The sequence below is a fragment of the Schistosoma haematobium genome, chromosome 3 (assembly GCF_000699445.3).
Source record: "Schistosoma haematobium chromosome 3, whole genome shotgun sequence".
In the NCBI taxonomy this organism is placed as follows: domain Eukaryota; kingdom Metazoa; phylum Platyhelminthes; class Trematoda; order Strigeidida; family Schistosomatidae; genus Schistosoma; species Schistosoma haematobium.
Window position 1 is genome coordinate 5,618,144 of NC_067198.1, and position 17,331 is coordinate 5,635,474.

The 17,331-nt window shown below is 35.7% G+C and overlaps 1 protein-coding gene across 1 annotated transcript in view; it reads left to right on the forward strand.

The window, feature by feature from the left end:
* Positions 1-17,331, forward strand: part of MS3_00004876 (uncharacterized protein) — a gene marked incomplete at both ends in the record, with an annotated part of 53,636 nt that overhangs the window by 12,170 nt on the left and 24,135 nt on the right. The window contains 4 exons of the mRNA XM_035732893.1: positions 5,903-5,998; positions 9,922-10,031; positions 14,686-14,854; positions 15,846-16,250. Coding sequence (XP_035590032.1) covers positions 5,903-5,998; positions 9,922-10,031; positions 14,686-14,854; positions 15,846-16,250 — 780 coding nt within the window. The remainder of the gene's footprint in view (positions 1-5,902; positions 5,999-9,921; positions 10,032-14,685; positions 14,855-15,845; positions 16,251-17,331) is intronic.

Consider the following 17,331-nt stretch of genomic DNA (forward strand, 5'->3'; position numbering starts at 1 on the left):
TGTTGTTAGTTCATTGAATCGATAGTTTAATGGTTTCCATCCTCTTTCGAATTATACTTTCATCTAAGTAAATGAATATTCTAGCACTAAACTATAAAGTGTACTATAAAAAATAGTTTGTTTTTTTCACATAGTTGGAGTTATTGTTTATTTATTCATGTACATGTTTATATCCATAAATTCATCCAATTAGTCAATCAGTCAGTTAGCTACAACGTAGAACCAGGTACATATGTGCATCGGTCCAAGTTGCCACACCTAATTAGCACAACAAAATGAACATCAAATTCATAGAAGTATAAAGGTATAAAGGAGTCCCATACCAGGACGAAACGGCCGTCCAGTGCTTCCAGGTTTTCAATGGTGGTCTAGCTTCAACTGACTCATGATTTCAACCTGTATAAAGCAATCTTAATCTCACAATTTAAAGGAAGACAAAAAGTGTATACAATGATGCCATTGTGATCGGTTCTGAGCCATGTCACCCAGAGTCTCCAACCATTGGTTACGATAGTCACGCGGACTCCAACTAAGTAGTCTGCATCTACCACCATGGCTCAGACTAGAAGTTAGTGAATTTAAGAACTGATGCCATCTTTTGGTTTGCCCGCCCCTAGCTTTGTTCCAGCCATCTTCAACACTAGTCAGCATTGCGTGTCCTGATAATCGGTGTTCAGGCATACGTAACACGTGGCCCAACCGCTGCTGCTACCATAACGTGGTGGTCGGGCTTATCTATCGTGATGACCCAATCGAGCTATACTGGCTGGGACAATCATTCCTCGAGGTCCTAACATGCCAGACAGGTCGGTTGAAGAGCGATAAAACTAAAAGCAAAGTCGTACTGCTGACTGTACAGAGGTGTGACGGCAGTAAAGTGTTTCCTTCAGACAACCAGCATGACAGCAGCAATGCCTTCCCACAAAGGAAAGGTGTGGTTAGAAAAGGTCGATCCTAAAAATGCACACTGCACCTTATCCCACGGATATCTGTCTCCGGTGGTAAGGTCTAAACAAGTACGGAGCTAACACGGAAGTTACTCACAAAAAGGTTGTATGTGACTGACCTCAAGTAGTTGTCCCTTGGGCGCTGCGATCACGCTCTCGGGTCACTAGGACCACCCCTGACCCAATTTCCTTTTCAGGTGCCTCTAGAAGAACCCTTCCTCGATGTGGGCAACCGGGAAGTGATAACCACCCTCATACCTCTAACAACACTCAAGATCACTGTATTCATAATCAATCTCCCCCTGATTCACTCAGTACTAACATGTAAACTAGTTACATGGAATCAGCGCCATTAATCATGCGATTAAGTCGAGTCGTTATATCTGTAATTAATGGTATCAGTTTTCCAGATCTATTTCTAATTAATACGTCTTAATTTGTAGATGGTATTCGTTAGAGACTAATCTTAATTAAAGCATTTGTGAAAAGTATAAACCACTGGACAAACGTTTTATCCTAATATGGGACTCCTTAACTGTTTATATTTTCAATTCTATCAGATATAGGATATTTACCTTTCAAGATTTTCACAAAACACTTAACCATTAATTCATTGGGTTGGTATCCAAAGTTCTAACTTCATTCATGCCAAACCCAGTGATCCAAATATGTTGTATGAACTACTTTGAAAAATGTGCTTATATACAGTTCTATATTGCTTGTATTGGTTTAAATGTGTAGGGATGCCATTAGTGCTCATTGCTTGACTCTATTATAATCGGATGATATGGATAAGAATGAAATGCATATCCTAATTAACTTCTTATATATTTATCGACGTAAATAGTATTAATAAATGACGGGATAAAACAACTCAAATACGAATGCATATATTTCGCACATCCGTCAATGCAGACAAACAGCAAGAGAAGAAAAAGCACAGAAAGTCAACGTATCTATTGAATTTGATTCAATCATAACTTCAACTTGTATAATCATGAAAGACACAAGCAAGTATGGTGTACGCTACTTATATCAACATACACAAGTAGTACGTAACACCGATAAGAATTGTAATGTCTGTCAAAAGAAGGTTGGGAAGATTCAACTGAAGAAAATAGGAAGTGGAACAGAAAGGAATTAAGAATTGAAAGAATGATGAAGGATACGAACAAAAATTGATGGGAGATTTGCAAATGAATTATTTGATGTATAGTCGTCACATTTTACCAAAGAATAATAAATTGACTGTCCTCACCTGAGTTCTCGTTCACTACACAAGCATATAGACACATACATGCCACCGTAAATACATCCCAAGGTCGCATACATAAATGAAATGACTAAGAAGATCAGAGTAATTCATCTATCCAAAAGTCAGGGTAAATCACATAGGTGTGTATTAATATAGAAGATGTTATGTGCTAAACCCCCCTTAATATATAAACGATCATAAAATAGTTTTTCACTAATCACCTGACCTTAATTTTGTTGAGTGATATCGAGAACACAGACTGACCTAAATTTAATAACTGCTGAAAACCAAGCAGGACTGGACAGCTTTGCCATCCTAGTATTGCATTCCTCAGCAGTGCGCATCCACAACCCCACCTTATGAGATTGAACCCAAGACCTTTGGTGTTACTAGTAAACACTTCACCACTAGATCACCGAGCTACCATCTGATGGCTTATCTGTCTAACTTTATTCAATTCACATTATCTAGCAACAATCTTTCAGTGTGTGCTTCTAGGTTTTTAATGGTTGTCTAACTTGTGCCAGTTCGTGATCACAATGATCTTAGTCTGTTAATTACAGTAAAGAACATTTTTGATTGAAGTTAAGAGGGTAAACCATTAAATTCATCCTCAGTAGTCTAAAGTTATCTTTCTGTTGACAAAATCTAAAAGTCATGGTCTTGATTCTGTATGTGAGATCGTGGGTATGTGCTAAAATAAAGAGTGGTGAGGCTATAATTTATGGACGACCTTGAGAGTGTCTACCTACTTACTAAGGCTAAATGAGGGTTATTAAGCAGTTTGGAGAATAATGATTATGATTCACAGTTGATGGCTAGGGTTAGGAATTAGAATCTCTCTTTTTCATCACAAAGTGACATCAGCTAAAATGCCAAGACACTATTTGGTCAAATGAGTGGGTGAATTTCGCGCCAAAATCCAAGACCTGCTCTCGTAAGTCTGATTGGTTCGTCCATAAATTATAGTCTCGCCATTCCAACGTTTTAAATCTAATCTTGTCAATAGATGCCATGAGTATGTGTTGACAAAATCAATAATTGGATGCCTTTTAAGCAAAGATCGTAGAAAACATTCTAAATTAGTTAGAAGCAAGTAAGATCTATGAATATCACACTTTAGCAAAGTTGAAATAATAGTTCTAATTAACTAGAATGTCCATGTTGACAAAATAACGATTCTGTTGTCAGATAGCAGCAAGTTCTCTAAATGACCTCAACAAGCTAAATATAACTGGAATGATCGATAAATTACTGAGTGAAATCTTCCAGAGAATAAGAAAGGATCATGTTAAATAATAAAGATATAAATGTATTAAGCTAACAATATCAACGATACCGTAGTGAAATGCTTTGTCCAAAGTATAGGAACTTGGATTACTTGTCCAGCTCATTTTTGACTTGCATAGATCTACTAATCAGTTTTCAGCGAAATGTTTAGAATATCTGTTGGAGCCTGTAAGAAAACGTATTCTCATATATTCCCTACTCTTGTGGGTGGAGGGACTTAACATTACATAAAGCGCTTCGGCTATTCGCCTCTCTTTATGATTAAAAAAAAAATTTCTGAATTATTTTGATACTTTTAATATTGATTTGGCGACTAATGAAGATATCATCGCTTAATCATTTGTGCTGATGATGTCATTCAGAATAACGATGAAAGCTCTACGACTAAACCATTCCATTCAAAGAAAAAAAGCTCTACCAAAATCATCTACCTGAGCTACAAGTCTTCTAGACTATCTTACATTTACCAGTTCTACAGCATTATTAAGAGATCTTTTTGTGTAACTTACATGTTCTTTGACTTAAGTAACGAAATATGAAGAATACAATTTTCTACTCATTGGAATATCACAAAAATATGTGTATTACTTTGTTTTCTTATGTCTTGTGTACTTTAGCTTATTTCAAATAATTAAACTTAAATTATTTTTATAGTTGAGATCATGAGTCAATTGAAACTAGATCACCTTGGAAAACCTGGAAGCACTGAACAGCCGTTTCGTCTTATCGTGGGACTCCTCAGCAGGGCGCATCCACGGTACCGCTCCGCGGGATTCTAACCCATGACCTGTCGGTCTCGCGCGCGAATGTTTAACCTCTAGACCACTGAGCCAGCACCCAACGGTATTAATGTCTGGCTTCAACTAATTCACGAAATCGAGTGACACATCCAACATCTATCTCGCAACATACCCGGTTGAACTCCACTGGTCGCTGCTTCTCACTAGAACTCGAGGAAATATCTCTTGAAGCCAGTCACTAGTGAGCATCTGCTGAGGAGTCCCACAATAGGACGAAACAACCAACCAGTATTTCCAGATTTTCCATGAAGGTGTAGTTTCAATTGACTAATGATTTCAACTATTAAATCACTATATTCTCCACATAAACCCCTTTCTGATATCAGAAAATTATACTTTTAATTTATTAATATCGTAAAAATCAAGTTTATAGCTTTAGTCTTTTTTGATACGGGTTACTTGATAAACTTGTATATACGAGTTAATTAACCACACCCATCACTAAGATATGCGTAATAGCTTATATGTAGCTCTGATGTTAGGTCAACTGCAAATCGTTTTTTGATACTTATTATGAATACAGAAAATCCCCTCTTTGTATGAGAGTTAATCGGTGACAACATTTTCAGGTGTGATGCAATTACTGACTAAAGGGATTGGATGATTAGTACATTCGTTTTGAGACCTGAAAATCTCAAGTTTAATCGTTGATTTGAGTCTTAAATGTGATGGAAAGTTATTTACTTGAACGAAACAACTATTCAGTAGTTTTTGTGAGGACGGTCCACAGGTGAACTAAAGGAATCTCTAAGAAGCTCAGAAAAAGCCGAAGGCATTTCATCCAGTTATCTTTCGGAAGAATGTTCCAGAATCCCTACGTGTAACTTCCCTATTGAACAAATGCTAATAAACCCCTGTGTGCGGATTGGATAACTATAATGATGATTTCATTTTTACTAAAAACTATAAATACCTGACATTTTTGTACTATGATTTGACACTGTTTGGAATAACATTCCTTCCACTTGTCTTCGTCTTCTCATCCGCGACTTGCGAGTGTTCTAGCGCCGGGTACTGATGTTATACGCGGGATAGTAAGAATCTAAGCCTTAGATATAACAATTTTTAGTGAAAAAGTAGTAATATTAAAAAAGATTTTACATGATTAACTAGTCTGTTAGAACCTTCTGCAGATCTTTTTGTCTATAAGTCCAAGAAAAAAAAACATACGTAATATAACTTCATCCATTCGGGAATAGAACATTCACCTTCTTTAACACTTATAAGAACTCAAGAAGTATGCTAGACATCTTCGTATTCCTAGTTAAGGGTATACATTTATGATTGATTTGCATATTACTTATATTCTAAACATTTAGTACATTTAAAGCTATCATTTTACACCATAGTGATAAATAGTAGTTTTTCCATTATCATCATTTTAAACATTCTAATCACTATGCATAGAATATCTCCTATTTGTTTGACATAATGTAAAATAAAAACCAACTGTGGACAAAATCTTAAAAGACATTTACTTGATTTTGATTGTCTTGTCCCTATCCTATTACTACACTTTTATCAATATTTCTATCTCATTAACTAAAGAATCTCTACCTTAGTTGTTTTGCATTAATGTCTCCATACATTATACTCTATTTATTGATTAGGAGACAAAAGCTTTGACAAATGTTAAACACCGATATCCTGTTACTGGTTTGGCTAAACGAATGAGTATTGCTGCATCAGATCTTTTAGGTAAATCGGTAAGTTTCTTTGAAATAGTTTGATTTTATTATTATTATTATTGCTATTACTGTTAACAGTTGATTGCATGTCATTGTTTTAAAATAAAGGCCGGTTTAGTCAGACATAATAATCAAATTGCTTGGCACAAATGTGTATTAACCCAAGTTACCTTATCAAACAAACAATATGAGATGATATTAATAGTATATTTAGTAAAGAAGTCGAAATACTTGTAGTTGTAATGATAACAATAAAGACTAAACGGTAATAGTTTGGTTTGAGAAGATGGAATGGAAAGATGTATATGAAGGAATACTGGAACTCAAGATCCAAAAGAAAATAAAGCGAGTACAACTCCGGTACTGTAACTGATTCAGAGTTAACCAACATCTTCAGCCGCCTATCACAGTTATCTCGAGGTCTCTATACTACTTTGTACTATGCAACTGCCAACATGACTCAGATCGACAGCCAATGATATAATGAAATAAGACCAAGTCTTTATTTGATTGCAGTTTGCTTTCTTCTAACTTACTCCTACACCAACCATAACAGAACGTCAATGCGTTCAGTGGCTGAGCATACGTAATCCATTTCAAAGCCACCTTACTCAACAAAACTGCACTACCTCATCATCTGATTTGTTGTCTTTCTCTAGTAACTTATGCCTAACCTCAGCATTGTTCACCTGGTCGTTCCACGGTACACGAATAATTTCTCAAAGACACGTATAGTTGAAACCCTGCAGCTTACGTATGTCTTTTAATTCCATAGAACATGTTTCACAGCTATAGAGTAATATGGAGCAGATTACTTTCGGGAATACTAAGTCTTTGATTCATCCACGGAAATCTCGCTTACTGCACAAGTGACGTAAGTTTGGAAAAGCCAAGGAGTGTTTCTGAGTTGTTTGACATGACTTTGAGAATCAATCATCATGCCAGCGTGTAGAATACATTGAACAAAACACGTATCTTAGGTTTATTCACTCCTAGTCATAATCTAAACATATAATAATGTTTTATATTTGCTGAAATTCATACATGTTTGTCAGTGTCATTGATATCACAAAACAACCCAGGTTAGATAACCATTAAAACCCGGAAGCCCTGGATAGCTTTCTCTTCTTAGTATGCGACTCCTCATCAGTAGACGTCCATGAAGTTACCACCAGCGATAGAATTTAAGACTTGTAGTCCTGCTCTCGAACACTTAACCTGAAATTCACTAATCAACTATCCAGTGTTACATATATCTAACTTAAATTAATTTACAACAAAGAGTGATAATTTTCCATTGTCCTATGTGAGTATCTGCTTCATACTTGAGAAAAAATTGAAATTCACTAATCATAACTTTACACTAGAATTCCAAAATCACCTCTTGAAATCAGTTACTAGTAGGCAATATGATCATTAACAGTATAAAAGTTTTTAAAGATCATTGAATATTAATGATCATGTTGTTATAGTCTTCAGCACAGTTGGGGGGCAATTTGAATTAGGTTTCTTTTCAGATATACATTCATATTTTAATGTATTGAAATAAATTCAGATAAAATTCTCTAACAACTGAACACTGACAAATATATATATACACACACACATCTGAGCTTACCTGCAGTGTTAGATGACTACTGTTGGGGACGTGTTAGTTGCTAACTGTCTATAGGAAACATTGATTTGGATTAGATAAAGTTATGTTATAATCATTAGTCAGAATAATATAATGAATTGATTAAAATCATAACTTCAAGTTACATGTTTCGTAGCATTTCTTTAGTGGGGATACTTCAGAAGTTAGATGTTACGTAATAACCTAACAGAGATTATTCAGTCAGAGATTGAATATGGACACCGTGAATCATGGATTGTACTACGATTTATTACTGAAATAATGTCACGAAAAAATCACTAAACATAATATGTTATTGATACAATCACATCGATTCAAATTGCCACATCACATCATCATAGCGAGATGAATATCGACATAACAGTAATAGTATAGTGAACGAGAACTCAGTTGTGGAAGGCTAATTCAATGTTTAATGCACAATTACACAATGATAAATCAGTTGATGAGGTTATGAATCTTCATCGACTGAAATGGTTGGGCCATGTGTTGCAGTGGTTATATGCACGTGACCATGTGAGAGCATTTGGAGAGGGAGAGCTGACTCTCCCAACTCTCAGCCGTACCAGGGCATTTGGGGGAAGTATTAACAGATTTACTTGTTTATGATAGATATGAAAAAAAAGAGTTAATGTTAGGAGTGATTAAAATACGAAATCTTGTTTTAATTCAATGTAATATTTATTTCGTATATCATTCATTTCATCTTTAGTTCAGTGTGACTTCTGTTCTGAATAACATCCGCATAATATTGATTCTTTGTAACATTTCCACAATATAGTATCCGGTTGTAAGATCCAGTTGTATCCTTACTATTTCAGTTATGTATGATATTCATCGATTAGTCATAAAATACTTGTAAATTCTGTATATAAATATGAGCGTATTTGGTTAGTAAGTTATTGTGTTGTCGGTAGGTGAACAGAATCTTTACCTACCATTAGTTTTTGACTTTTTCCTTGAGTCGTGCGAATATTAGTTTTCCATGTTTCAAGTTTCCAAAGTTCTGGCAGTTGGATGTGGTTCGGATAACCTAGGATCATAATTATAGGTCCCAAAGGACAACTAAGTGACGCCGGTTACACAAACCTTTTCTTCAGTATTTATTGATGCACTAGCTCTGTACTTTTTAGAACTTCCCTGTGGTAGCTGAATTCCATGAAGCAAGATAAGGCACGCTTTCTTCGGAACATATCATCTATAAACACCCCCCTCCGTCGTTGAAAGGTTGCATAACGGTAGAGGTTGAGTTTTTCAAGGGTAATACCTTACTGTTCTTACAGCTTTATAGATTCGGCTTGACGTCTTCATTGAAGCTTAAGTCAGCTGCTTTTAGTCTTACTACTATCCAACCTGCCTTCCTGCCATGTTAGGACCTAAAGAAAAGAGCACTTCAGCCAGTATAGCTCGATTAGATCATTGCAACAGGCAAGTCTGACAGATACATCAAGGTGGCAGCTACGGTTTGTAGAATCTTTTCGGTCACCAATCCCATATAAAACTTTCATTTCTTTGTATTTGTTTTCAAAAATGTCGGTGATACAACCACCAAGTTCTGTCGGGAATCTGTATTTATGCGAAATCTCACAAAAATAGTATTAATAATATACGGGTTTGTGAAATTTGTTGAATATTATCATTCTTATTACCAAATGACCTTAGTTAGTGAAGCACTGTGAACCAAGAGGCACTGGACAACCATTTCAACCTTGTATGTGACATTTCGGCAGTGCCCATCAATGACCCCACCGGTCATCAAACCAAGAACATTTAGGTCTCTTAGAAACTACCTAACCATCAGACCACTGTATTGACATCCAATAATTTATGTTTTAACACTCCATAAGTTCGTAATATTTTCCAGCCATCTTCCTATTTCATTTCCATCATTCAGTGACGGCTCAGTGGAATCATGGTTGCGCACCGTTAAGGAGTCCCATAGGAAGAAATAACTGTTCTTCCTGGCTTTTATTAGCTGTCTAACTCAAGTCAATTTGTGGTATGAACTATAAGAAAAGTCTTGGGAAATGTAGACTAGTTTTACTGGATTGATGGTAGATGAAAATATGTTCGCATTACTTGGTTTCATGTACCATTCACCAAGTCTTTCTTATCTATTTAACGATCATCCTTCTATAGAAGGTGGTTCATCATTATCAAAAAGTATCCTTCATTTAATATTTTGAATCCAAGCTCCTAATATACGTTTTTTTCTAATAATCACCATATTTTCAAAGGATCAAACTTTACATATGCTTAGTTTTCTTCAAATCAATTTCTCTCCCCCTCTCTCTTTGTTTTTCAGCGTGATGATCTCATCTTGTTGCTTCTTCAATTAAATCGTGAAAAAGCCAATCTAAAAAGATGGTATGAATATTTCACTTATCAAATCGATCAAATTCAATTAGTAAAAGGGTAAATGTAATTGGGATTCATTTTTTTATTGAATATTTTTTACATTTTTATTTGTTAGCTCTCCGATATTTTTTGGGACTTTTAAATAAACTATTGACATCGGTGTACAATTCTTAGGTCCTGGGTTCGAATCCCGCGAGGCGTTGTCGTGGATGCGCACTTCTGAGTAGTCGAACAATAGGACGATACAGCCGTTCAGTGTTTCCAGGTTTTCCATGGTGGTCATGATGCTCAACTATTGAGATTACTACGATCTTCACAAAACCCCTTCATATATTAATTCTTATTCAGTTTTCTTTACCAAATTTTTTCACTTATGGAATAGATGAGATGTCTATTTACCTATCTATTAGTGAGTAAATATATACTGTCACTGTGAAACATTGCTTTCGAAATTAATTAACTTGCAAGTATATGATCACAAGAGTCTAATAAACTATGAACGCGTACAATGAAACTATGGATTGAGTATTGTTGAGATTGAACTTATTTATGAATAGAAATGGTTGGTTTTTTGATAATATTGAAAGTATTCATCAACTTCGGTTGTTGACAGAAGTTAGAGTTAGAGATCTACAGAAACGTCACAATCTACTATTTTAAGATCTGAACTGTTTTGACCCAAAAATTGTCATAGTTGTGAAGTCACATTCATTCTTTTTCATTTAAATCATGAGCTTAATGAGACATTTCATACTTTCCATTCTTGGATTTTATTCGTTGCCTTTGAACCGATTAACCTGTCAATTTTGCTAATTCCCTTCCAGTGTTTATCATTTTCTTATTGACCTCCTCTTTTTTTAAATTTATGTACAGTGTCGCAACATGGACCGATGTACACTTCTCATATCTTATTTTGTCTGTGACTGATTAGCATTCACTTGACAACTGACAGTGCTTCTAGTGAGAAGCAGTGACCAGTGGATTTCAACTGGGTCTGTTGTGAGATAGTAACTTGCTGAAGAGAGTGTTGGATGTTTCACTCAGTTTCGTGGATTAGTTGGAGCTAGACATTAGCACCATTGGGTGCCGGCTCAGTGGTTTAGAGGTTAAGCGTTCGCGAGCGAGACCGATAGATCCTGGATTAGAATCTTGCGAGTCGGAATCGTGTATACGCACTGCTGAGGAGTCCCAAAATAGGCCGAAACGGCTGTCCAGTATTTCTAGGTTTCCCATGGTGGTCTAGCTTCAATTGACTCATCTCAACTATTGAAATTAATTGAATATTTCATTAAATTATTTATTTATTTATAGGTTCCAGTTTAAACTATTATTTCCAGCATTGCTTTCTTAACATTTATCAAAAAGTATAATTAGTAAGTTTGTAATCCATTAGCGATAACAATGAAGTGTTATTGGTTACGATACCGTATTTTTATTGACAATCCTATATACGTTCATATGACATCTTGGTTATCTACTTACTTACGCCTGTTACCCCTCGTAGAAGAGCATAGGCCATCCACCAACATTCTCCATCCAACTCTGTCCTGAACAATCCTTTCTAGTCGTTTCCAGTTGCTATTCGTCCTTTTGGTTTCTGCCTCCAATGCTCGGTTCAATGTGTTCTTTGGTTTTCCTCCTTTTCGTATCCCTTCAGAATTCTAAGTTAGCGCCTGCATCGTGATGCAGTTTGATGATTTCCGTAATGTATGTTCTATCCACCCTCAGCGTGTTTTTCTAATTATATGACATCTTGTTTGATGAATGACAATTTATCGTCGTCATTAAGCGTAAAACTCAAAAGACCAGGTGTGGATAAACTTCACTATCGTTCGTAATTTTGACCTTACACCTGGTAATCCATTAAAATGAAGCAGGATTTCTTGTTTACACTATAATGATCCATGATGGGAGGCGTGTTTCGTCCTCTGTCGTTTATGCTGACTTACATAAAAATGTAGTTTTCTACGATAAAAATACCACTCCATCATGCTGAGGACGTGTCAAGTATAACATAGTCAGTTTTGATAGAAGAAAAATTACAACATAACAAAAGTCATGTCATAGAAATTATTCCCAAATATCTACAATTGAGTGGCTTAAACATAACCGTAATTACTGGCTACGGTACATTTAGATGATTTGACAACGTGGAATTTATCTCCAGCCGACATCTATTTCGTCAATGTTAGTCTGTTTACCGCTTTCAATAGTTATATGTTATTTGTAAGGAAAATGTCCATTGAATTCAGTCAGCGAACAATATTGTTTTCGATTAGATCTTCATCAGGCTTTACTCTAACATACAATAATATTTATATACATTAAACGGAATTCCTAAATCAATCAAGGCAGTTTATGAGTCAATAATGACAATCGAATGGATTACATAAGTAAGGTACATTAGCCGTAGCCAGCGCTTGCTTTCAATTTGGATACAGCAATATATCCCAGTGTGATTCTACAACGGTGATAGGAAAGCAGTTAGAAGTCCCATCCTTCAACATCTAATCGACTCTAATCATTCTACTGATTCACAAGTTGATTTTAAGGTTGCGTATACGATTCATCCAAACACAATACTTAGAAAAGTGCAAATTGATAATGTGATGATAGGTGTACTAGTTATGATTAGAATAACAAAGATCTGAATCAATGTTTCATAATGGGAAATAGGTCAATGACTTGAAAAATAGAAATGCTAAAATAATACTCATAAAAACAACAACATTACATAACAAGAAGTGTTCAGATAGTTGGACAATGAAGCGTTTATTTAGAAAGAATGTGGGGGGGGGATGAAGCAAAATAAACGAATAAAGAGTATAAAAAATAGTCGTAAATAAAATCTTTCGTTATGGCTAATTCGGCCTAGGAAGAGTTAAAGGTGTTTCAAATTGCAAATGAATACAGAGACTCGGATTGTTACCTTGAATCTTTGTATCTTCCACTATGTTTAAAAGACGAAATCAAACCCCATAAGGAAAAACTGGTAGGATTACGACAATTCACTTTAAATGACCTATTTCTATCTAGTACATGACCACTATCGATAAAGTGTGATAGAACAGACCTGCATATTGTTTTGACGATACTCCTTCTTAACTACAAAGGGAGGTGCACACTAACTCGTTGGCTCAGTTGTCTGGTTGTGCGTCCAAAATCTCTCTCTCTACACAGGAACAGCTGAATCCGTAGATACACATGGATGTGGCAGAAACAGTTAACTTATCCTTTAGTTGAGGAATCACCATATATCGGCTGGAGCACGATAGACAGATGTTAGTTGCATTAAATGAAACATTGATACAAGCTTTTGTTATTCTTATCACAACTAGTACACCCGTCGTCACATTGTCAATTTGTACTTTTCACTTATTTATCACTGACTCATAAACTATCATGATTGGTTTAATCATTTCGTATAGGCATATATAAATATTACTGTATATTAGAGTAGAACATGATGAGGATCTAATTCAAAACAATATTGTTCGCTTATATATGTTGTAGCCTACAAGACACGCGATGGCAAAATCAAACAGCCGTATTGAAATCACTGACCTTTCACTTCGCCTTATCATATCGATAATTCAATGTGCCAACCAAATTTATTATAGATGAAACTACTTTGTACACAATTTTTGTGTGATTTCACTTACATTTGATAATTCTGACTTTTTGGTCCATTCCCTGACGAAGATCAAACCAGACAAACTGATGAGTGTAATTTTTTTATTGAGATCATGAACCGAATGATGTTAGACCATCATTGAAAACCTGGAAGGACTGGACGGCCGTTTCGTCCTAGTATGGGACTTCTCAGCAATGTGTATCCATGGCCCAGCACACTGAACTCTTAATTTATAAACGATCACAAAATATCGTGGATTAGTTGAAGTTAAACTGTAACACTATCAAATGTCGGCTCAGTGATCCAGAGGCTAAGCGTTCGTGCGCAAAACCGAAGGTCCTTGGTTCAAATTGGGTTGGCTCAATAGGTTACCTTAGTTATATCAGAACATATTCATTCTTATTATCTTGCCCTTATTTTCAATGACCTTTGCGTGGAAAACTTAAACCAAGATTTTACATTTTGTAATTGCGTCTTTGACCTTTAGTCTCCTATGTCTTGTAGTTTCTAGTCTGTCTGGTGATTCATCTATTGATTAATGTTTTATTTTACTCATTCATGTAAACCACATTCCCTGATTTTCACTAATTATATCCATGCATACCAACAAACAAAACCAACACATTAAAACCATTTCCTTTAATTTAAGTGAAGAATTTTATAGTTTATTTTAATGTATAAATGATTGTTGTCAAATATAGATCTCATTCTAGAATGGGACTTTTTAGCGGTGCACACCCATAACCCTATAAAGGATCGAGGCCGGGATATTTGGACATGACAAGAAAGAAACAGCTGTCATCAATATCATCGGATGGTCGTTGCACTTTATTGAAAAGCTGATTAACTCTGGAACTGCCTTGATAGGCGCCAACTCAGTGGGTCTAATCGTTAGGCGTTTATCGTGAGACCTGGGGACCTAGAATTCGGCTACAGGTGGGAGCCCCATACGAGAAGGGAGTAGTCATCTAATGATTCATATTTTTCAATAGGACCTTATTTGAAATCAATATCTGACTAATCACTACAAAATCCTTTCACCTAACCTTGAAATCCTTTTCTGAAATTCAATTTTAGGAATACAAAAGAAGCAAAATCAGATATAACTGTAATTCAGTCTGAATTGAATGATGTAATTGGTCAGTTGAAATTATCAGACCCATTAATAAAGTTTCTTGATAATATGATCCGTATGGGTGATGTTTACGGTGGTGATGATGTATTGTTTGCTAGTGAATATCGAAGAGTAAGTTATTCGTTTTCTGTTGAATATCTTTTGATGACAGAATAGTATTTTTTTTTGCGAAGAGAGGTAAAGAAGTGTCTAACCAGTGTAAAATCATGGTGAATTGGGTTTAAATACTTTTTTGACAATTCAATTATGTTACTAAATAAGGATTTATCCAAACTAGAGTTTAATGAAGGTTTGACTTAATGGTCAGAATACTTGACCTTCAGCCACTAGACAACAAGTATGGACATTGCCGATCCCCCCTCTTTTTGTTCAAGGAACTATCGAGAATATAAATCAACACTTCGATGATAAAGTGTTGCAGTAAATGATGTTAATAATATTATCTTTAGAGATTATAAAGTTACCGCCAACTGTGTATATGGATTGACATTTATCTGCTAAAGGGATCAGGTTGGAAGACCGAACTGTTTTCTGCATCATCAATCTACAATCAAACTCCTGTCTTTTTAGATTCTCTGAAGCTATAGCCATCAAACTCCTTAAGCTGAATTTATCTATCCAATAGGAAACAGTGTTGATCATCCTCAACATTGATGATATTCGGCAATTTTTTCAACGTTAAATGACTTTTTGTCTAAATTAAAAATAGTTCAACCTAGTGGTTGATTCGGCTTGGTATCAGTGCATCACAATGTTAATTAACATAACTTGGTTGATAAAATGCAGTCAGAAAGGCCGACTAGATTATGTGATATAAAACGTGCGCTAATGACCTGTTGGTAGATTAAAACAGTAATAAAAGAGTGCCATAACTGAGACTAGAAAACCATGAAACACTTGATCGGTGTTTTGGTGCACATCGACCGAGTGCATTTGTGTATCGTGGCAAAGACAATAACACCACTCATCCACTGATTTGAACTCAAGTTTTCAAAAGTCCTCTTTTTTAGTCAGTTCATGATATAAGATAGCCAATTAATGAACTTTCGTAATTTTCTTGGATTAACTTTTTTGCATGGTCTTCTTTTAATCATCAAAATAGCATCTATTACCCTCTCATGAGATTGTTCCATCAAAGCCAAGTTTAGAGTTTGCTCGTGACATTGAAGAACGTGAAATTGCTCGTGTTCTAAATAATTCATTACGTCATTCTCTACATCGTACAAGTCCTCTATCTGATGGAAATCATTTCAGTCAACCAATAACACCTATTTCATCATCACCGTCACCATCAACATCACCTTTCAATAACTTAAATACATTGATTATACCAAAATTAGATAATATGCCTGAACCGGTAGAAATTCGTTTACAACGAAAACGTTTGGAACAAGAATTAGCTAATATTGAAAATCTATGTGCTCCGCATCAGTTGATCCATAGAAAATTGAAGGATACACAAAAATCAATTCGATTAACTGAACGAAATAAATTGCCTACAGAACAAGTAATAGAACAATGTATTTTTATATTTGTGTGTAAACTACTTGTTAGTACATCTTTGTATTGGTTATTTGAATCTTCTGATTGATTTTAAGAACTGTAATGGATCAGTCTCTTATTGGTATATGTACATCATGTGCGGATTGTTTCAATATTGAGTTGAGTCACAAGTATTATAAGCATAGATGATAGTGGCTAGTAGTGGAATCCAGGATGCGCGTTTCGTCCTTCTTGGAACTAAGTGGATAGCTTGATGGAGTTTTAAGTGAACGTTACTAGGTTCAAGTCACAGAGTGAACATCAACTCTGGGATGAATTTACATCCAGCTGACCAGTTCCAAAAAGAACAAAACGAGTGGCCTGAATTCTACTGCTAACCAATATCATCTCTACTTGTAAGTAGCTTAAATTGTTAACAGTAAATACTTATTCGTTCGACAATTAACCGATAAATGTTTGAAATTCAATTCAGTTATCTAGCTGAGATTTATTTGGTTCTTTTTACCTTGAATAAGTACTTCACTACCAGTTTTCAATTTATATTGAGCCACTAAAATATAGCTCATGTGTTATTTCATTTTATTTATTGTTTATTTATTTAAACATATAAATATTGATACAAAGGGGCACCGAATATATATGCTTCACACAATTCACTTCATTTGTGTGTGGGCTATGATACTGCCCAGGTGCCCAAACCGTACCAGGTGGTTTTCTCAGGGGGCTACACCCGGAGCTTTCAACCGAAAGGTCTGATCCACAAGGCAGTGGCACAACATAAGGAGATGTAGTCTCATGTTATCCGATGACCAACAATTGGTTTATACGCCATCTGTTCTATCAGGATCCTGAAGCCCATGTGCACAATTGGTTTGGAGTGAGGGTTTTCCAACTCCCCTAGGTGTACTCTCCGTGTCCACCAACCCAGTTAAAGCGCCGGACATTCGCTTTTCGTCCTCTGAATTTCGTAAATAATAACCCCGCTACGGGAAGGTGGTGATTAGGACTTCCCTGACAGTAGCTATATACGGGTGGCCATGTGAGAGCATCTAGAGAGGGAGAACTAACTCTCCCCACTCTCGGCC